Source organism: Amphiprion ocellaris, chromosome 10 (genome assembly GCF_022539595.1).
Source record: "Amphiprion ocellaris isolate individual 3 ecotype Okinawa chromosome 10, ASM2253959v1, whole genome shotgun sequence".
NCBI lineage: Eukaryota > Metazoa > Chordata > Actinopteri > Pomacentridae > Amphiprion > Amphiprion ocellaris.
In genome coordinates, this window is record NC_072775.1 from 20251386 (window position 1) to 20273304 (window position 21919).

Genomic DNA, 21919 nt, shown 5'->3' on the forward strand with positions numbered 1-21919 from the left:
TTTTTTTGTGATTCAATTGTCTTTTTTTGTTGTTGCTCCTTTTGTACGTTTGAATAGTTGAAGTGACTGTTGCACAGCCTTATTGCCCTGTTTTACCCCTGTATTTATGTATGAAATTTCCCTGTACAATACTGTAAATTATATCCATACTGTAAATAAACACCATGCCTTTCTATTTTACTATTTTCTCATCTGTTTCCAGTTCAGTTTTCATGGACCAAGTGCTGCACTACTTTAAGGGGGACATAAGCGCCATCTGCTGCTCATTCTCAGTAATCAGGCAACTAACATTTGTCTCACTTGTCATCTGCTATGTAGATGTTCTTGAGGTAACACCCATGTGTTTTGGGCTGTGAACATGATACAACTATGACCTTATTTTTGAAATGGCTGAGAGGTCAGGTGGAAAGCCATGCAGGTCACATTAGAGAGTGTACATTGCATCCATTCTGTGAACATCGTGTCATCACAAAGAAATGTTTTAATTGGGATTCAGTTCTTTAGTTGTTAAAGGTATATCCATGCGCCGTGCTCCTGTTGTCCTCCATGTGCAGTGAGGGAGAGGTTGCTGTCTGGGAGTGAGTTTTAGATAATATCATCAAAGGTTGTGGAAATGCCGTCCAAGATCTGATTAGACTCTGTTAACTGAGTGGGCACGAAGAAAAGTAGCCTATAAAAAGAACTGACGAAGAGGAGAAAGTGACTTTGAAATAAGTTCAAGTTTAAGTTCACATGAATAATTGTTATGTTTCCAAATATATTACATATCGGTGATCTAAAAGGTTTGGATGATTGGTGTGCAGAGTCTAAGGACAGCATTAGCTATCAATTCTTGTCATTTCCCCGTTTTTTTCCATATACTCTGAGGGGTATGGAAACCAAGCACAGGAGCCAGGACAGGATGAAGCAGAGGCAAGCAGCAACAGTGGATTACCGTCTGCTAGAGTTTCGGAGAGTTTAAATCAGGGTCCAGGCGACCTGCTGCTGTCAGTCATTGGCACTGGGGGAAAGCCCACACTGGGAGAAAATACCACGGAAGCCAAAGAATAGGGACGAAAGTGACAAGACGAGTATTGGTTCAAGTCATTTTAAACAAAATAGGCAGTTGGTTTGAGAAATAAAAATTGTGGCTTTGAATCAATGATCTAAAAGTGCATTTACAAAGGTACACAAATGTGCTTCAACTTGAAATGTGCTAAGTTATGCTTTATCATGGTGAAAATGTTGTGAAGATACATTTAAAATATTACTGTATTGTACTACATGAAGTCATAATTTAATAATGGGTGAGCAATGTGAAGCAGCTGTCACAATGGTGCAGGTGGGTTACTGTAGGCCACAAGCTCCAGGACAATCTTTCCTGCTCATTCATAGACATATTATGTAGATTTTATTATTAGAAGTACATAAAATTCTAAAAAGAACAGACAAGAATGAGACTACTGATGTCAAGAGAGCAGGATAGACCGAATGTCCCGAATAAACATACAGAGCAACTAAACAAAAGAGAGTAACACCGCATTGGTAATATATAGGAAATAAATGAAATCATGGCCAAATTCCTCTGCTGCAAGAAAACTGGTCCAAGTGAAGCAATAAAAAAATGGACACATCTAACATCAGAATGAGCGTTTATTCTAGTTCATCTGAAAAAGTAGAAGGAAGAAGGAAACTGATAAGCCTTTGACAGACCTGGAAAAAGACACCTGCACTGTTATAGAACCCCAACAGTAACCTGGGTTTTAGTTGAAAATGACAACCGTGCCAAAGTGGTGATTTAATGTTGAGGACAGGACATCTGCTGTGCTGTGTGGAGTTTTAGTGCCCAAGTGTTGTTGCTCAGGAACTCCAGCATGCAAATTAACTTCACATTTAACCTGGCACATTCTGAAGCTGCGGTAAGTTGACTCCGCATATCATTAGATACAGACAGAGGTGGCATGAGACTGATTTGCAGGTCTCAAGTTTGCACATTCACGAATGGCCTGAAAGTGCAAGTGAAGATGTAATTCTTTTGTGGTGCTGTTGAGTCTGAAGTTATCAACTGCCCAAGGCGAGGCACCTTGTCAGAGTTTCTGTGTGTGACTCCAGCATAAGTTATTTAACTCAAGTTTTCACAAAATTAGTCATCAGCAACTTCCACTACCCTTGTGCAGTGGATTTAAACAAATATCTGGAAAATGTACGTATTTGGACCAATAAAACAAAAGATAAATACTCCTAAATGCTTAGACAAATAAAGGAGCAATATCGCAACCACCTGAATTAGAGAGGCAAATGAACTAAACACAGGGCCTATTGTAAAGTCAAGTCAACAAAGCGTTTTGTGTTGAGCAAACATTATAAAGATTAAATATTTATATTTGACTACTTTTAGGGCATTAAATGTGTAAAATAGAAAAAAGATCTTGATCCATGCACCTAATTATATTGTGATAAGTATGTTGCAATTATTTATGTGTTATAGTGGGTGGAGAAGGCCTTGAAACAGCAACTGTTGTGTAGTAAATTGAAATTTACAGTAAAATCATAAAAGTAAATTTTACAGCTTTTCCTATTGGAACCAGATTTTTTTGGGTGGGGGTGGAGGGGTACAGGTACAGGTGCCTCCCTGTACTTTTGTCCCCCACGTAATAAAACCATGATTTCTTGTTTATTTTTTGAAAAACCACTACTAGGCTTACTCATAGAGGGATACATGTCTCCAACAAGGACTAGTCCTTTTTCTTCACCACATGTATAATATGTCTTGGATGTGCAGAGTGTTTTCATCATGAGCAGACATGTTGCTGAAATACATATGAGCTATTTTAAGTCATTAAAATTAATGAATTTATTATTGACATGAAATGGTGCTATGTGCACTTTTTATAAGGTTAATTGCCCAAACAAAAGACACAAAAAAGGAAAGAAGAGTAAATCATGCTTATATGTGCGTTGACTCAGGAGGGGTAATGTAAAATGAGAAAAATTGATCTACAAGAGAATATTTTTTAAAAAGCAGAAAAGAATGCCCGAGAGCTTCTATATTCAGCTGTATTTGAGATTGTCACCTGATGCCTGGAGGAACATATTTACAACATAAATTGATGCAGAAAATGCATCAATTGCTGCATAAAAATGACCAGAATGCAGAAAATTAGGTGTTAAGTGAAAAGGTTAGGACAGGGGTGTCAAACATACAAAACCGGTCCACCAGTGACCAATCCGGCACGTGTGATAACTTTGCAAAGGGTAAATATCATAGAGAAGACAGTGACTGCAATTTGTATGTTTGTGGTTGTACAAATTGTATTTTTTTTTTAAACTTAGTTTTACAAATTTACAATTTTATGACCACAAACGTACAAACTTACAATTTGTAAAACTGTAAGTTTAAGATAATTTCTAGACCTTGACAACTTGCTTTGATCTTAAAATAAAATACTGTATTGTTGAATTTCAGACACCTGTGATTAAAAGTTCTGTGCCTTTGTAGATACACTGTGATCTGTAAGATGTAAAGTGTAAATAATAAGCTGAGGCATCATATTGTTGAAATTGCACTTTTTTTTCTTCAGAAATTTCAGGTTTTTCATAATGTTTAGAAAGAACATAGTTCATCAAATGAGAACATTTTCAGAATGCACTTTTTTTGCACTAAAACAAAGGGGAACATTTAGAGTTGTTGTTATTTAGAGGTTATTATGCTGTGATTTTACTGGTGGCCCACTTCAGATCAAATTGGCTGTTATGTGGCCCCTGAACTAAAATGGGTTTGACATCCCTGGGTCAGGATCTCCAGACTTTACTTAATACTTAAATATTAATATGAATATTTAAATTGTTAATGTGCTCTTCCACCAGTGATCAAAGGAAACTTATGAACACAAATAAGCACAATGGCCATTTTAGTAGGCCTATGCCCATTAAATTTGATTTAGCCAATTTATTATCAGTCACACATCAAAATGTTGCTGCTGAGGGAGTAAAACACGTCCGTTGCAGGTAATTAGGGATGGTTGTTTACAGCCTAAGTGTCCGTATTGTAGTTTGCGGCCCAGTAGAGGCCAGGCCAGGCCTCACCGACAGCCCAGCTCCTATCTCCACCGCAAATGACAAGTCTATTTTGGAAAGGAGGCTGCGCCAAAATAGGCACGTCAGCTATTTGGCATCATGAGGCACCAGAGAAGAAAGAAAAAATAAGTCTAGTCAACCGCCCACCATAGGAGACTGGGGGATGTTCCACCATTCTGGATTTACAACCATTTCAAGGATATTTGAGCACAAAGAAGACATTTTTTTTTTTCTGTCGGTGGGACTTCTGATATTGGCCATCCGGACAGCTTGACGGCTAACAGTCAGTTTTAGCCCTCATGATTCAGCGCCTGTTTTACCTGAGTGGCTGAAGACTCAAGGTGAACGAGTAACGTTAAGCTAAATAATGGCGTTGATATTAAATGTTACAGTAATATTTGCACCGAAACCTGACCAAAGTTGGCAGTCTTTCTACTAGTTTTAACAGAAATTTGTAACCTTGCCACCTGTTACCGCCGACAGTTATAACTAATTGCTGCTGGTTTAATGTTTGCTAGCTACAACGTCCAGTTTCAGTTAAGCTAGTTTATGCTGTTTAACCGTAACAACGAGCTAGTTTGTCCTAAATTTCCGTAGTTTTGCAAACCAAAAATTGATAATTAAATTGCAGAACACTGTTCTAGATGTTTCCCCAGCTGGTAGGAAACGGAAAGTGCTAGAAATGAGGTATGTTTCTGAAGTGGGAGCTTTATCAAACAGCTGATGTTCCTTTCGCTTCTACAAATGGCAATAGACAGAGACGGGCCCTGACAGCTGAGGTTATTTTTGGGACAGGCAGTTCAAGCGACAGAGGTGACAAAGCTGGCAAATGTCAGTCTTTGAAAGGCACATATCTGCTTTATTTGACCTTGTTACAGGGGAATTCATTTGTTGTGTTATTAAACTAGTTCCCCATTGAATAGGCTGCGTGGTATTAAGTCCATTTGTATGGAAGAGTGTCTGCAGAGCCTGGACAGGGGTATGTTCACTGATATTTAGCTACTGTAACTGCCAGCTATAAATATGCCAATCTCAATTCTGGCTTTATGTCTATTTTCATAGCATATCGTATTTATAGAGTACACATAGCAAGCTGCCACATCTTACAGTGGTCTGTGTGGAAGAGAAATGGGCAAGAAGTAACACAAGGTGGCGGACACAACTTTTATATGAGCATAGTAAAGTTTTTATTTGCTGCCAAATTTTTTGCTCTCTGACTTATTTCAGTTTGATTTTAAAATTGAAATTTCAGAACTCTACCCAGATTAATAATACTTATCAGCAGATGTTTTTGTAAACTGCAGTGATAATACCTGTCCAGTATTTTTGTGCCACTGTGAAAATGTATGAAATTTAGACTTTGACATATGAAATGTCATGTTTCGTGTTGCAGTTTTGTTTTATTTTCTTTAGTAATACTGGTCATATCTTTGATGGCAGGAACAAACAATGGATCAAAATCTGTTTGGAGGAGCCCCCAGGTTCCTCACCCGCCCAAAGGCATTCTCAGTGTGTGTGGGCAAGGATGCCACACTGAGCTGCACTATTGTGGGCAACCCCACCCCACTGATCACCTGGGAAAAGGAAAAGCTGAAGCTAACATCTGGGGGCCGCTTCAAGACCGTGGAGGATGGAGACGTATACCGCCTGACCATCTACGACTTAACGCTCGAGGATAGTGGACAATACATGTGCCGAGCCAAAAACAGTGTTGGGGAAGCGTATGCTGCTGTGACCGTTAAAGTGGCCCTGCCAACAGAGATGTCTCAGAGGGCCCCTGTTTTCATGGTGAAGCCTACCTCTGCACGCGTGGGTCTAGGAGGTGATGTTGTTTTCCTCTGCCGTGTTGCAGCTTACCCTGAAGCCAACTTTGATTGGGAGAAGGATGGGCGCTACCTGGGTGAGACGAATCGCATTAAGATTGTTTCTGACAGCGATAGCAGCACCTTAAAAATCCAGAGTGTGCGTAACCTGGACAGCGGCACCTACACCTGCAGGGCCCAAAACGCAGTTGGTCGTGCACACGCTGCAGCAGCTCTTGCTGTAGACGCTCAGGATTCTCGGCACCTGGCTTCAGATAAGAGCACCTCCCTCCTCTCTCACCTACAGAAGCGCAAAGAGGAAATGAAGAAAGACATCGCCGTCTATCGCACTGAAGAAAGCAGTGCCACAGTTTCTTCCTCCTCTAAAACCAACATCACGGATGCTTTGAGTCTGGAACATCAGCTGAGGGCGTCCGCACTGGCGAAGCTTCCCAAAGGTGTTTTCACCCGTACCTGCACAGTGACTGAGGGCAAACACGCCAAACTCAGCTGCTTTGTGACTGGTCACCCCAAACCCCACATTATCTGGAGGAAGGATGGGACAAACATCAGCGAGGGACGCCGGCATGTGATTTATGAGGACCAAGCTGAGAACTTCATCCTCAAGATCCTGTATTGCAAGCAGAGCGATAATGGTCTCTACACCTGCAATGCAACCAATATGGCTGGGCAGACCTACAGTGCTGTGTTGGTAACAGTCAAAGGTAAGCCTTAAAAATGGTCTCATAATCACATTATTCTAATAGCAAACCATTTCTAGACATTTTTATCAGTCACATTTGATACAGTCCCACTGAAGCTAGTTTTTAGCAGAGACATATTATTTAAACGCATCATTTATCTGCATGTATCATGTCATTGATGCAAACCCACTGGACTACTTTATCCTACTACTACTTACTTACTACTTAGAGCATATTCCTATCACGTGTTGAGGTTAAAGGATAAGGCTGGCCTTGTTCTACTTTTGTTAAATTCAGCAAAACCTTTGACCTGAAAACCACATTGTCTTTCTGTGGTTCTCAGGTCAAATGGCTCAGGTCCAATTATTCTGTTGAAGACGTAATTCTTTAGGTAGTACAGAGTTTTATTGTTAACCAGGCTGAAATCATTTTCTAAAAGGAATATATGGTGTATTTGCTCTGGACTATTCTGAGCAGCAGACTAATACACATTTGGTGGTCTAGTGAATATTTATAACACTGTGATGGTGTACGTGTAATCCACTCAAAGTAATCCACAGTGACTGTGTTCATTACACAAAAGGAACACGTCAACCAGTGCAGCAGTGTGGCTAATTTCTCTTTATTAGTGGTTGTTGGCAGTAGCAGTGCTGTAAGTGTCATTATACTGAAGTCTCATTTAAATCTCTTAAAATGTGTGTGGCTTTTCACAACAAGGTTGAATTCTGGCTCATCCTCTGAAGGAAGGTGTTGTATTGCGTCTATTTTCTGCTGGTGATGAGTAGTTCACAGTTGCTAAGATGGTCACTCACTTACTGGACCACTTTGGCACAGTGCTAGTGTCACTTCCCTTGGGAAGAAATTGACCTACTGGATGAAACTGTGGAGTGGTAGATTTATGTCGGTTAATAGTCTACATTGAGCCCGATAATGAGGGCAGAGCCACGGATGTACCTGGTCATTGTAAGTGCAAGAAAATCAATACTTTTGATCTTTGCCTCACAGTTTGTTTGCTGGAGTTAAAAGGAAAATTTTAAATGGATAGTTAATATTTATCAATTTTAGTGGTTTAGGGTTTTAATGACTACTGATTTTGAAATAAAGAAAGTAGAGCTGATAATAAATACAAAAGTATAATGAATACAATAGAAAACAAAGTGGTAATGTGACAACAAATATGATACATTACACCACTGAATTGTTCGGTACTTGTGATCTGCCAGTTCAAAAAAACAGGCTGGGGAAAAAGCTGGCAAATTAATTTTCAATAAAATAAACAAAAAACATTGTACATTGTGTAGCCTTTGTTTTAACATATTTATGTTGGGTTAGTATTCCCCACTGAGAAATTAGATGAGGGGTCCCGGCAGGAAGGGAAGTCAGTCTCATTTCTGTGAAATATAAGCTAAGGTTCACTTTAGAAGCCATACGGTGTATCACATACTTCTTTTCTTTCTAGTGCGTGGCCACTATTGCATCCCGATAAACTCTGAAATATGTAGTACTTCTAAACACATGTACTCCAGTTTTATCATTTCAAAATAACAGTAGTAACTTGAGTAGAATACTCAAGTGTCCTTGTAACCCCAGCACTCATGTTATCACGTCTATTTTGGCAAACTGTCCTGCATTCCTGGGAATTGAACCTATCAACATGGTTGTTGAATATGAAGGAACAAAATAAATAGCTTTAAGGACTGTAATGCTCAATTTATTGTCAATGCCTGTGACAAAATATTCGGATGCCACCGTCACGACCGAATATTAAGATATTCGGGTCCAGCCCTAATTCTTTCTAGTGCTTGGCTATTGCAGCCTGAAATATTTAAAATATATTTAACTGTCAAGCTGAAACAGATCCTTTGGAGTTACACTATGGGAAAGTGTAAATGTTTGAATGTAAATATGAGGTATTTTTAATGGGTATGTCAAGTGATTTGCTGAACCCAGCAGACTTCTTCCATAACTCAAACTGGAATTCCACATGTTTCAACACTTGATTCATGAAGTTTAAATTGTTGGCATGGATCCATAGTATGGATACAGTGAAACTGGAGCCCATGTTTACGGTGCACAGTGGAGGAAGAAAAGTGAGATCACAGAAGTAGTGGAAAGTTACGAGACATACCCCGAGTCTACATTGAAATAGTGAGGGTAGTAAGCACATTGAAAATATAGTTCACATCAAACAAAGTCATGTAAATTTAACAACTTTTAAAGCCTTATTGTGACAATATTTGTATGGGTTTTAAGCTCATAGGATATTGCATATTTTACCTCATTACCTTCAGAATAATAGCATTTTATCATGTTTATTTTATTCACTTCTTACATTACCACACTACAGGAACTGTCAAACCTTTACTATTCAAGATTTTACCGTTGACTGTCATAAAGGTTTTTTATATTGTTAGAATATAATGTAAAGGTTATGTATATGACTTCTACATAACATGAAGTGAGTCTTGTCAGTTTCTTAAATATGTATGTAAAAAGCCAAATGTCAGATCATGTTGAAATATCTATGGCACACAAAAAATCACGCAATGTATGTGAGAAACACACAGATAAATAAACGCGTCAGATTAGAAAATTGTTGAAAGTATCTCAAAGAATAAGCTGAATATGCTGATTCTGTTCTTTTTCGGTCAGAGCCTAAAGTGCCATTCAAGAGGAAGCTGCAGGATGTGGAGGTACAAGAGAAGACCTCAGCCACTCTGATGTGTGAGGTGCCTCTTATAGCCACCCAGGCCAACTGGTTCATGGAGGAAACACGGCTGGAGCAAAATATAAAATACCGCATGGAGGAGGAAGGCACTCTGCGTCGTCTCACAATACACAATGTCACCACCAATGATGATGGTGTTTACATCTGCGAGATGAAAGAGGGCAGCCGCACTGTGGCTGAGCTCACTGTCCTAGGTATAGTTGAGACTTTCTGGCTTTTTGCACATCTTGAACATTGTTGAATGTTTTGTGGAGTTGTTGCAAAGCAAAAGTCATGTGTCATTATTATTGTAAATATTCAAATGTAAATACTGTAAATACAGTTTTAGTGTATATGTAAAACTGTCTTCTCTGCTACTGAATACGGTTTTCTTTCTGAAAATTCTATTTATTCCCATATCCTAGGTAACATTACTAAGAAGCTTCCTCGACGGACAGTTGTTCCCGTTAGTGACACTGTCATCTTCTGTGTGGAGCTGGAGCATCCCTGTTCAGATGCCTGCTGGACTCGCAATGGCGAGAAGTTGAAGCAAGATTCCCGTATTTCCATTGCCTGCGTGCTCAGACAATACACACTCACAATTAGAGACTGCCAGGCAGATGACTCTGGAGAGGTGGCCTTTGTAGCTGGAGACTGCAAGACTTCCACACGCTTCACTGTCACTGGTGAGTCAGGTCCTTTTTAAAACCTTTTTTGACAGCTCATGATGTAGGGTCATTATTTAAGTTTGTACGCACTGATAACTATATTAAACATACTTAATATTGTATTTGAGTATTTTTTAATAGTCTTTTTCGTTGTTCATGTTGTTTACCAAAAACAACATCTGTTTAATGCAAAAGTGGAATGCAAATTAATACTTTGACATATTAGTTTTGAAAATCATATGATCAGTTGCAATAAACAGATGTGATCATCTTTGTTTTCATCTCCAAAAATATGATGGAGAAGGGTCAAATAATGTGGGTGGTCTTCAGGCAAGATAGCTCATCAAAAAAAAAGGCAAGTCTCAAGCCATATTCCAACACAGGCTTTTTATTATTTTAACTGACAAGTTTAATTGCCAGCTATGAATGCATAATCCATTTTGTGAAAAAGGAAAGCAGGAAGGAGGACCAAAATGCATACACCAGGCATTCAGGAACAGTTGTACATGGTTTTGAAAAACAGTCTTCAAGAGAAAAATGGCTAGATGGTATGAGTACTTACCATGTCGCTATCCTGGGCTGATTGTGTAATTGGGAACAATTAAGGTGGGTGGCACAGTCAGGTCACTAGGAACAGAGGGAAAGTTCAGGGACATCTGGTGGGTGGGTGGGTGTAGTGTGACAAAAGGCAGGAGGGAAACAATAAAAACCAAACAAGACAAAGATAACAACTGTGACACAGTACTCATGCAGTCATATTAAAACCATCATCATTGCTTCTTCTACTTTAGCTGCACGGAAGCATCCTCCTGATCCCCCAGTCGATGCTGTGGTGCAGAACAAGACTGACTCATCCATCACCATTCAGTGGTCTCCTCCTGACAGTGATCGTCCCGTACCCATCAAAGGCTACATTGTGGAGAAGAGGAAGGTTGGTACTCAAACATGGCAGAGGTGCAATGCTGGAGAAAGCATTATTTCAACAGAGATTACTATCTTCAACTTCACCGAGGAAGCCAGCTATCAATTCCGTATCTCTGCCATGAATGACTTTGGCCAGAGTCCGTACCTGGAGGTACCTGGAAGCTTTTACCTTGGTAAGATGGATGTCTCTGATATTTGTCATTCACAGCTATGTTTTGTTGTTACATGATCTCTTTTTTAAAGCCTGATCATTCTTCCTTCAGAACCCAGTGCAGAAATCACAAAAGGCCTTATGAACAGTACTGCAATCTCTGGAGAGGAGTTCTCTATTTCTGTGGAGCTGTCTGCTGTTTGCTCAGGCTTCTGGTCACTAAACGGCCGCCTGTTGCGCAGTGGAGCTGACTACCTCATCACCAGAATAAAGAACATCCACACACTGCTCATCCGTGTCGTGACCATGGAAATGAATGGAGTTGAGGTCAAGTTTGTGGGTGGAGGTTCACAGAGCAGTTGCATCCTGTCTGTGAAAGGTATACATTAGAAAGATACTCTCAATCATATTAATGTATTGTAGTACATTTTCTTTTCTGTATGAAAACTGTATGCTTTTTCTTACTCTCATTTTGTGAGAAGCAAACCAATATGCTTTCTTACCTGACAACTGTATTTATAGCCCCTCCAGTCAGGTTTACCAACAAGTCAGATCATCTGGAGGTGGTGACTTGCAGTGCACAAGCCACTGCTCAGCTGACTGCTGAGGTGTCAGATTACGATACACAGGTTTGTGACGTGTCATTTACATCCTTTACTGTTTGCTCTGACACATTCTATTAATAGATCTTAAACTATGCAGGGATGGAGAAGTGTAATGCAGTTCTAATGCAAGTGTAATGCATGTCATACAAACAACTTCAATGACGTATTGTGTGTAACTGCTTTTTAAATGACCTTCATTGACAGCATAAGCAAACCAGAAGGATATTTTATTTAACTTTCCTGTGACTTTTTCTTCTGTTATCCTGCTACTCTGAAGAGTGCCATCATCATTCCACACTTACCCTTTAACACCAACCATATGTCGCTGTTGCTCAGAATAGAGACAGTTTTGTACTTGAGTATTTATAAATGCAAGTGATAGTAGTAACTTGAGTAGAATATTCAAGTGCTGTTGTATTTCTAACACTCCATTTATCACGTGTGTTATGGCAAACTGTTCTGTATTTTTTTCTCCAGGTAGTTTGGATGAGAAATGGGCGGGAGGTAAAAATGGGCAAGAAGTATGAATATGTGATAAGTGAACGCAAGAGGATCCTGATGGTACACAATGTTACTGAAGAAGATGTGGGCGTTTACGAATGTGTTTTGGCTGAGGACAAGCTGCCTATGCAACTCACTCTTAAAGGTATACTGATCAAAATAATAGCTACGAAGTATGGTTTTCAGATATAACTTCATAGCAGAGACAGATGTCAGTTTACCATGGATTCTTTACAAATGTTCTGGAGTTGTTGACCTATGAAACAAGTTTTGCTGAACAGTTAATTACTCGTTATGTGATGATCAGCGTTGGTTTGTCTGCCTCTCTGTTAGCAACATTACTCAAAAACTGATGAATGGATTTAGATGATTTTTATTCCTTCTCATGTTTAAGATGAACCTGCAAAGTTTCTAAACAAAGCCAGAGGTACCATGGGATTGTCGTCGTCCCTTAAAGGAGATCTTGAGCTGAGCTGTGAGGTATCTCCTGCCAGCGCTGTTGTTGTGTGGAGAAAAGATCAAGTGGAGATCACTGAGGACCAAAGAACTACCATCATCTCCAAAGGGACTCAAAGGAAGCTCATCATCAAGAGCGCCAAGAAAAGTGATGAGGGACATTATTCCTGTGAGACAGCAGCTGATAAAGTCACATTCCAGGTCAAGATAAAAGGTACGACTATGATAATTTTACAGGACTTAGAATTAATCTCTTAATAATATCATTGTTGCAAAATTTTAGTGAACTTGTTATTTTGTCCTACAGAAGCTCAAGCCGCAGCTGCCTTCTCCAACAAGGAGTCCGTCCAGAGGGAGGTGAAAGCCACTCTCTCCCAGAAGGCAACTCTTAGTTGCAATGTGTCCGATAGCAAGACAGAGGTGAAATGGTATAAAGATGGCAAGCTGTTGGTATCCAGCAGGACGATATACTCAGAAGCAAAAGGCAATACTCGTCAGCTGGTGATCGAAAAGGTGGAGAAGAGTGATGCTGGGGAATACACCTGTGAAGCTGGAGGGGACAAGCTGGTCTTCAAAATATTTGTGTCAGGTCGGACTGATTGACTTATATATAAAATGTAGTAATGTTTTCATTTTTATAGTTTAGAAAGTTCTATCTCTGTAAGCTGCTGGATGAGTATACTTTGAGTTAAGGTTTTGAAGGTTACATGCTGCACATTTAACCATATTTGCACATCACGTTTTTGATATAGTAGCAGTTTTTGACTGTGATGTTTGCCAATGAGAGTACACCATTTATTTTTACTACTTTTAGGATCATCAAATGTTCACGTGATTAAGAGGATTCCTCGAATAATATGTTGGTTGTAATGCATCTGATATTCTTCAGTCATCTATGATCTTCAACATTGATTTCTCATTGATGTTGCTCTCAGATGCCCAATCAGCTTTCCTCAACAAGGAGTCTGTTCAGAAGGAAGTGAAAGCCACTCTCTCCCAGAAAACTACCCTGAGCTGTGAGGTGGCTGACACCAAGACAGAGGTGAAATGGTACAAGGATGGCAAACTGCTTACTTCAAGCAAGACAATCCATACTGAATCAAAAGGCAACAGTCGGCAGCTGGTGATTGACAGTGTGGAGAAGAAGGATGCTGGAGAGTACATCTGTGAGGCTAGGACTGAGAAGCTGGCTTTTAAGATGCAGGTGACAGGTAAGGGTGCATTTTTAAAACAGTAACATTACTTGCATATTAGTAAGCTTTGAATGAGTTGCATCTGATATTATCCCTGTCACGACTCCTCTGTCAGAGGCCAAGTCTGCCTTCTCCAACAAGGAGTCTGTCCAGAAGGAGGTGAAAGCCATTCTGTCTCAGAAGGCCAGTCTGAGCTGTGAGGTTTCTGATTCCAAGACAGAGGTGAAATGGTACAAAGATGGAAAACTGCTCACTTCTACTAAGACAGTACATACAGAGTCAAAGGGAAAAACTCGCCAGCTCTTGATAGACAATGTGGAGAAGAAAGATGTTGGGGAGTACATTTGTGAAGCTGGAACTGAAAAGCTTGTTTTCAAACTTCAGGTGCAAGGTAGGATTAAGTACTCAACTGGCTTGTAGATTTTCTGTTGATTAATGTACTTAACAGGTATTGCAGACACCTATCAATAAGCTGCCAAATGTGTCATCTACATTCATTGTCTCCACAAGACACACAGGTCCAATCAGCCTTCTCCAACAAGCAGTCTGTCCAAAAGGAGGTGAAAACCACCATTTCCCAGAAAGCTACCCTGAGTTGTGAGGTAACTGATACCAAGATGGAGGTGAAATGGTTGAAGGATGGCAAGCAGCTTACCTCCGGCAAGACAATACATGAAGAGTCGAAGGGCAAAAGTCGCCAGCTGGTGATAGACAGCGTGGAGAAGAAGGATGCTGGAGAGTATATCTGTGAGGCTGGGACTGAGAAGCTGGCCTTTAAAATACACGTGGAAGGTAAGGAAACTGCTGTATGTTTAATAAATTGCTAAGTTCTATCTGTGGTTGTTACTCATTTAGCTTATTCAAACCTCAGATTGCTGTTCATGTTGAGTGCATGTAACACATAAAGCCAGGGTAGTTGAAACTTGTTTTTAATGACTGTTTTTTGTAAGGGTAACTTCATAAAATATGCTTGTTTATATGTAAAAAAAAAGTGGAAAAAACTAAATCTGTAAATGTATGTTTAAAAAGTTTAATTAATACTAAGTTTAATTTATATATTAGCAACAACTTAAAAAAAAACTTTCAGAAGCATTTTGCAACATTTAACTTGTGCATTATACTTATTTTCTTGCTTGCTTTTTATATAGAGAGATACAAAAGACATTTACTGTCTTAATCTTGTATCAAACAGATATTTAGAGATTTGTTTGTTTATATAGTGTCTCCTGAAGTGTGAGTGTAAGTGTCACAGTGACTTTTGTCTGATTTGTTGCTTGCTTCAGTTATGAGATATTTTTAACGCTTTGATCAAATGTCAGAGTTTGAATCTTGATGTCAAGTTAATAGATGATAACTGGAGTTACCATAAGGTCTTGGTTTTTTTATTTTGTTGTTTGTGCACTACTGAGCTCATGTTGTGATATTTTGTAGTATTTGCTTGCTTATGCAGCTCTGGTACCTTGTGGCTCTGTTTTTCTGTAAGGTTCTGGTCACGGATTTGTTTTTGTCGTATTAAATTAATTGTTTTATAAATTGTTCCTGCCTGTAGCATCTTGCAGAGTAATTACAATTTTTGTGTAGGTAGTAGTGCTGCCACCCAATTTTTTTACAGTTGCTTCTACAGAAATCAGAATAATTTGTTTTCCTTAACAAAGAGTCAGTCCAAAATGAAGTGAAAGCTACTCTCTCCCAGAAAGCCACCCTGAGCTATGAGATAGTTGATGACAAGACAGAGGTAAAATGGTACAAGGATGGTTAGCTGTTAAGTCCCAGCAGAGCAGTTAACATATCAAAGGGCAAGATTTAACAACTGGTGCTTGACAGTGTGGAATAGAAAAAAATGCTGGAGAGCACATCTGTGAAATAGGAAGTGAAAAATTCATGTTGTGAGGGCATGAAAAGGAATGATCAATGTTGGTGATCATAATCTGTTATTTAGGAATGTTTTGTTGAAATTTGATGTCGGCCTGTCTGACAATTGAAATGATAGAAAGTGAAAAGGAAACTAAAGGGTTTAAATTTTTTTAATTGAATTTTGAATGTTGCAGTGTTTTACTGGTATCCCACATATATGTGTATTGGGATTTTTTATGGTTTTTTTTTGTCTTATTTGTATAGCTGTCCAATATTGCATCCTGTTTTTGGTGATGCTGTGTATCTGTCCTCTTTTTTTCCTTATGGTTGATGTTGATGTTGATGTAATTTTTCTGCTTATATTTGACTTGCTTTCTATTTCAATTGTAGCTGTAATGAAAATCAAATGAAGCTGTTAAAATGACATAACATTTTCCATTATTACTTCTGCAGAGATGCAACTCAAGTCTGCCTTCTCCAACAAGGAGTCTATCCAAAAGGAGGTGAAAGCCACTCTCTCCCAGAAAGCCATCCTGAGTTGTGAGGTAGCTGATGCCAAGACAGAGGTGAAATGGGTCAAGGATGGCAAGCTGCTGACCACCAGCAAGAAAATACATGTAGAGTCTAAAGGCAAGACTCGCCAGCTGGTGATCAACAGTGTGGAGAAGAAGGATGCTGGAGAGTACATCTGTGAGGCTGGGACTGAGAAGCTGGCTTTTAGGATACAGGTGACAGGTAGGAGGAAAAAATATCCTTAGTATTTTCTAAATCATGCAGCTGTGCATTGAATCATGAGCCTTGGTAGGTATCTGTTTTTTTCTGTTATGTTCCCTTGTTTGCATTTAATTATTAAGTCTGTTTTTAATGCTTTTTTCATTCTTTCTGCAGAAGCCCCAGCTGGCTTCTCTAACAAGGAGTCAGTCCAAAAGGAGGTGAAAGCTACTCTCTCCCAGAAAGCTACTCTGAGTTGTGAGGTTTCAGATGCAAAGACAGAGGTAAAGTGGTACAAAGATGGCAAGTTGCTGACTTCCAGCAAAGCAGTCCACATGGAGTCAAAGGGCAGGACTCGTGAGTTGGTGATAGAAAAAATGGACAAAAAAGATGCTGGAGAATACACTTGTGAGGCTGGAACAGAGAAGCTGGTATTTAAGCTGCAGTCGACAGGTAACGTATATTTCAAGTATAATAAATTTTGCCACTGGATTGATAATTCTTTTCATAAAGCACTGAAAAGATGTTTTCCTTTGTAGATGTAGCCGTCAAATTCCAGAAGAAGCTTGTCAAAGACACATGCATTGTTCAAGCAAGTGAAAACATTGTTTTAACCACTGAGCTGACTGCAGAGAGTGGTAGTGTGAAGTGGTTTAGAGATGGAGTGGAACTCAAGGATAGCAGCAAGTATGAAATGAAAAAAGATGGCCTTTCTCGTACACTGCTAGTGAAATCCACAGAAACCAAAGACAGTGGCATATACTCCTGTCAAACTGCTGGTGACAAACTGGAGTTCAAAGTTCAGGTTAAAGGTGGGTCATTGAAAAGTTTAAAACACAACCAGCTGTTGCTATATGTAGATGTCTGAAGATGCCAGATTTTGTTTTGATGTTTATTTCTCGCGCTTTCATTTCAGATTCAGCTTTGAAGTTTGTTGTACCTTTGACACCTGCTACAGTGGAGTTGGGAGGTACACTTAGCCTGATTTGTGAACTAAATCAGCCCTCAGGGGATGTTGTCTGGCACCATGATGGTCGTGAGATTAAACCTGGAGGCAGGTACTCTGTCAGAACAGATGGCGCTAAGCGGGTTCTTACGGTGACTGGCATGGCGAAGGAAGATGAAGGAGAATACAGATGTGAATGCAAAACTGACAAAACCTCTGCAAAAGTCACCTCTAAAGGTAATCAAGCATTTAATTTGACTCAGAAATTCTGTTTCAGGCTTAAAGCTATTTGATTCATATTAGTCTGCTTTATTCCCTTCAGCTCCGAGACAAGTGAGGCTGACCACTAAACTGAACAACGTGGCAGCTATGGAGGGAAAAGATGCCATTTTCAAGTGTGCTGTCAGCCCAGCAGATGTCAGTGTTAAATGGTTCCACAACAATATACCCATCACTGCTGGGCCCAAGTACAAGTTAGAACATGGTGGTAGCAGTCACTCACTTACCATCACCTCTGTCACTCAAAAAGATGCAGGAGAAGTTAGTGTTGATGCAGAAGGCAAAAGCTGCAAAGCTACTCTGCAAGTGCAACGTAAGAAGGGGAATTCATTTTTAAAATATGTTTTTAAACAATTTCTGCAGTTTTTTTAAAATTCTCTTCAACTTTCTCTGTGCCCTTATCAGATGAACCTGTGACATTTAAGAAAAAGCTAGAAAACCTGACAGTGGAGGAGCAAAGTGAGGTGAAGCTGGAGGTGGAACTCAGTAAAGCATCAGATGAAGTCAGGTGGATGAAGAACAGTGTAGTGCTGCAGCCTGCAGGAAACATGGAGATTCGGGTAAATGGAGCTAAACAGGCACTGGTCTTCAAGAGTGTGACCCATGCTGACCGTGGAATCTATTCTTGTGAAACTCTGGATGACAAGACCCAGGCCAAGCTCAGCGTGGAAAGTAAGACTGTTCACTGATGTTGTTAAGTTCTACAATATAGTGTACATATTCTCAGGATAACATAGTACATAGAGTTAACCATAGAAAGAGCATATCATTCTCTGATAATGTTTTTTGTGCATCAAAATTCTGATTTACAAGCCTTTCAAACCTTTCCTTCTCCCTTCAGTGAAGAAGATTCAGGTAGTAAAGGGTCTGACAGAAACCAAGGCACATGAAACAGAGACAGTAACACTTGAAGTAGAGCTCAGTCAGGCTGATGTTGAAGGCTTCTGGAGCAGAGATGGGGCCAAGTTAAAGTCAGTGGGAAATTGCCGCATCACAGCTCTAGGGAAGAAGCATGCCTTGACGTTGTCCAGTCTCAAGAGGGAGGATGCAGGAACTATTTCCTTCCAAGCAGAGGGAGTCCATACTTCAGCCAAACTGATTGTCACAGGTAAAGGCTTCTTTTTTTTAGTCTGTTAGTGTATTGACTGACCAAACAGATATAGTCACTTTTTGACTAATGTGCTGATTCTACAGAACCTCCTGCTATGATCTCCAAACCCATTATGGATATCAGTGTTGCTGAGAAGGAGAAAGTTACTTTTGAGTGTGAAGTGTCCAGAACAAATGCAGACGTTACATGGTTCAAGGTGAGAGATTATTGTTTGAATTACTATCTGCAGAGTTAAATAATATGTGTAGTACAAATGTGCCTTTTTTGAAAAACAATCCGTTTGCAGGAGGATGTGGAACTGAAACCAGGGAAGAACTTTGGCCTTCATTCCTTAGGTCGGAAGCGCTCTTTGGTCATCAACAAATGCACCCCTGAAGATGGAGGCACTTATATCTGTCGCACTACTGATGATAACACCTCTGCCAAGCTCACGGTTCATGGTAATTATTCATCATGCCACAAAGTAAACAAACCAACCAGATACTATTAATGAGTATAGCAATTTTCAGCATTTCACATTGGGTTCTAAAAAGAGTTTTCCATGCAGCCAGAGAAATTAAGATTATTAAGAAGCTGGAGGACCTGGAGGTGATGGAGAAGGAGAGTGCCTCATTTGTCTGTGAAATCTCACACGATGAAGTAGAGTGCCAATGGTATAAAGGAAATACCAAACTGAAAGCCAGTGACAACATCAAGATGAGACAAGAGGGTAAGGCCTCAAGAAATTTGATGCCAGTGAAATTCGGCCAATTGTGTAGTATTCTATGTTAAAGAATTTGCACGGATAATAATTAAGACTAAAACAATGTTTTGTTCCAGGCAGAACTTATGTACTGCTGTTTAGGTCAGTTACTCCAGAAGATATGGGTGAGATTAAATTTACAGCTGAGAAAGCATCTTCAACTGCAAAACTTAAAGTAAAAGGTAAACAGATCTTTGTGCTTTGTGCTGAAAAATTCCATAACAGCTTATTCTGTGTGCATTGTTGCATGGAATTAGCTAACCATTATGTTACAATGTTTAATGTGATTGCAAATGGATTATTTCTATTTTCTGTGTCAAAAGCTTTTAGAAAGTTGCACACAAATAAACCCACCAAAAAAACCAAAGCTTTGACACAGTGCATTATGCTGACAATATTTTCTCCGATAAGAGAGAAAAAAATCCACTTGCAACTTGCATTTACATTGTTTTTCCTCATTGAGGCCTGATGGCAAAACAAACACATCTCAACAACAACACAACCTATTGTTTTGCTAGCTGAAGTTTAGGACCATTTTCCAGAGGTTTTGTTGTAGCTTGCTTTTGACTGAATGTAGATAAGCATCTGTGTGATGGTTTTTAAAGAGGATGCTAATAGTCCATTATCTATGGACATTTTGGGGTCATTTAATTGCATTGGAAATTTTCAAAAGTATGAGAAGATGATTAAATTCTGAGACAGATTAGTGGTATCCTTTGCCATCAGTTGACTATTAGTTGTTGAAAATTGCATCAATGTACATGTGCTGTCTAGCTTCTATGTTAGTGCCTCGCAGATGCAGTCAAGCAGAAACTGATTAACATACCAAACAATGAGTAGCACATGGTAATTACATTTTAATGTGCTGTGTAATTATAGATTTCTGCTATTTGCTCTAGCTTTTGCAAAAAAAAATGTTTGCACTCAAGCTGCATCAAAGGCATTAATGTATTGTTAAATTTTAGCCCCAATTTGCTCTGGCTTCAATAAAATTGAGTTTTGGCCATTGCCTGTGCCATAGTGTGCCTACGTACTGGCTTTGGCAAAGCCTTTGTGGTAATAGCCTTTAATGTTCCTTTGTGACACATATGATAGTTTTCATTGATGCAGTGTTATTGTTGCTGTAGAGCTGCCTGTCAAGTTTGTGAAGAGACTCAGGGATAAGATAGCGATGTATAAGCATCGTGGTCATCTCGAATGCCAAGTGTCGCGGGCCAGTGCAAAGGTGAAGTGGTACAAGAACAAGACAGAGATCAAACCCAGCAAAAAGTACGAGATCAAAAGTGAAGATGTGTACCGAAAGCTCACCATCAATGACGTGGACGATAGGGATGAAGACACATATACGTGTGACGCCACTGATGACAAGACATCCTGTAACCTGCTTGTGGAAGGTAACACAATGGATGATGACAGAGGTTGACTCTAAGCTTTTAGGGTGAGAGTGAGGGTGTAAATACATCAACAAAACAAGCCATCAGACTCCAAGTCAATGAGGTACCTGTCTGTCCATCTGTTTATCTCTCTGAAATATTGTACTAATAGGAAATATGGAGACTTCATGTTGTATGTACTTATAACAAGCCTGACCTAATAATTAACAATAGAACTTAGTTTTTCAAATTATCTGTGCAAAAAAACTAATTATCAAACCATTGTTGCCACTGTAGGAGAAGTATCTAATGCAGGTATTTTAATTTTTTTTGCTTGATTAGGCTTTTGTTCAGGGTGATGTTTGGTGGGAATTATTATGAGGTTATTACTGAAAACACCTTTGTGAGTTTACCACAAGTGTCAGAAGTGTGCAAAGGATTTTAATTGTCTTTGGAGTTGCATCGGATTTATAGTAAGTCTCATACTTATCTGTGTAACTTAAATTATGTCTTGGTTTTGCTTGTTGCTTCGTAAGTTGTTTCCTTTCCAACACAGCACTGAGAGTACTGATAGTGGATTCTCATAATGGTTTCAGATAAGACAATATTAAAGAATAATTCCTTGGTTTAGCTGTAGCTCTTAAAATAATTTCCTGAATCCCTAAATACACTTCATACTTCAGTTTAAAGACACTAACAGTGGGTTAGAAGGAAATATATGGATATGTGGGCGATCTTTAAAAGTAATCATATAAAGTCCTAATATTAAACTGTCGTTTCATATTTAGATTAATTTTCCTTTAATATTTAGTTACTGCTAAACACTACTTAGACACTGCTAAGGAGCACAGATGTTTGTATATATTATAGCTCATTAACTGCACAGCCTGTAGAGCTATACCAGTAAATCATTCAGACCAATACATGAGCCAGTATTACAAGAAACTGCAGTGCACAAATGTCAAGCAAGGTTTGAGGTAATTTAGAAACAGTTACATTACGCTATTTTAAGGCATGAAGGGAGTATTCTAATGGGGAAATAAATCTAATTATGTCATTTTTATACAAGGAAATTGGTATCAAGGAGGTTAATCAGTTACCAAAGAGGAACTTCAAGCTCCCAAATATCAGTATCA

The 21919-nt window shown here is 39.3% G+C and overlaps 1 protein-coding gene across 1 annotated transcript in view; it reads left to right on the top strand.

The window, feature by feature from the left end:
• The first annotated feature begins 4179 nt into the window (after window positions 1-4179).
• Window positions 4180-21919, top strand: part of obscnb (obscurin, cytoskeletal calmodulin and titin-interacting RhoGEF b) — a 60352-nt gene continuing 42612 nt past the window's right edge. Inside the window, 25 exon segments of the mRNA XM_055014293.1 lie at window positions 4180-4397; window positions 5497-6583; window positions 9215-9484; window positions 9695-9955; window positions 10729-11034; window positions 11125-11391; window positions 11535-11641; window positions 12095-12263; window positions 12513-12788; window positions 12882-13163; window positions 13510-13785; window positions 13883-14158; window positions 14278-14559; window positions 16075-16356; window positions 16510-16785; window positions 16872-17144; window positions 17249-17515; window positions 17601-17870; window positions 17963-18229; window positions 18399-18665; window positions 18752-18864; window positions 18955-19108; window positions 19216-19377; window positions 19488-19592; window positions 20538-20804. Coding sequence (XP_054870268.1) covers window positions 5506-6583; window positions 9215-9484; window positions 9695-9955; window positions 10729-11034; window positions 11125-11391; window positions 11535-11641; window positions 12095-12263; window positions 12513-12788; window positions 12882-13163; window positions 13510-13785; window positions 13883-14158; window positions 14278-14559; window positions 16075-16356; window positions 16510-16785; window positions 16872-17144; window positions 17249-17515; window positions 17601-17870; window positions 17963-18229; window positions 18399-18665; window positions 18752-18864; window positions 18955-19108; window positions 19216-19377; window positions 19488-19592; window positions 20538-20804 — 6553 coding nt within the window. The 5' untranslated portion in view covers window positions 4180-4397; window positions 5497-5505.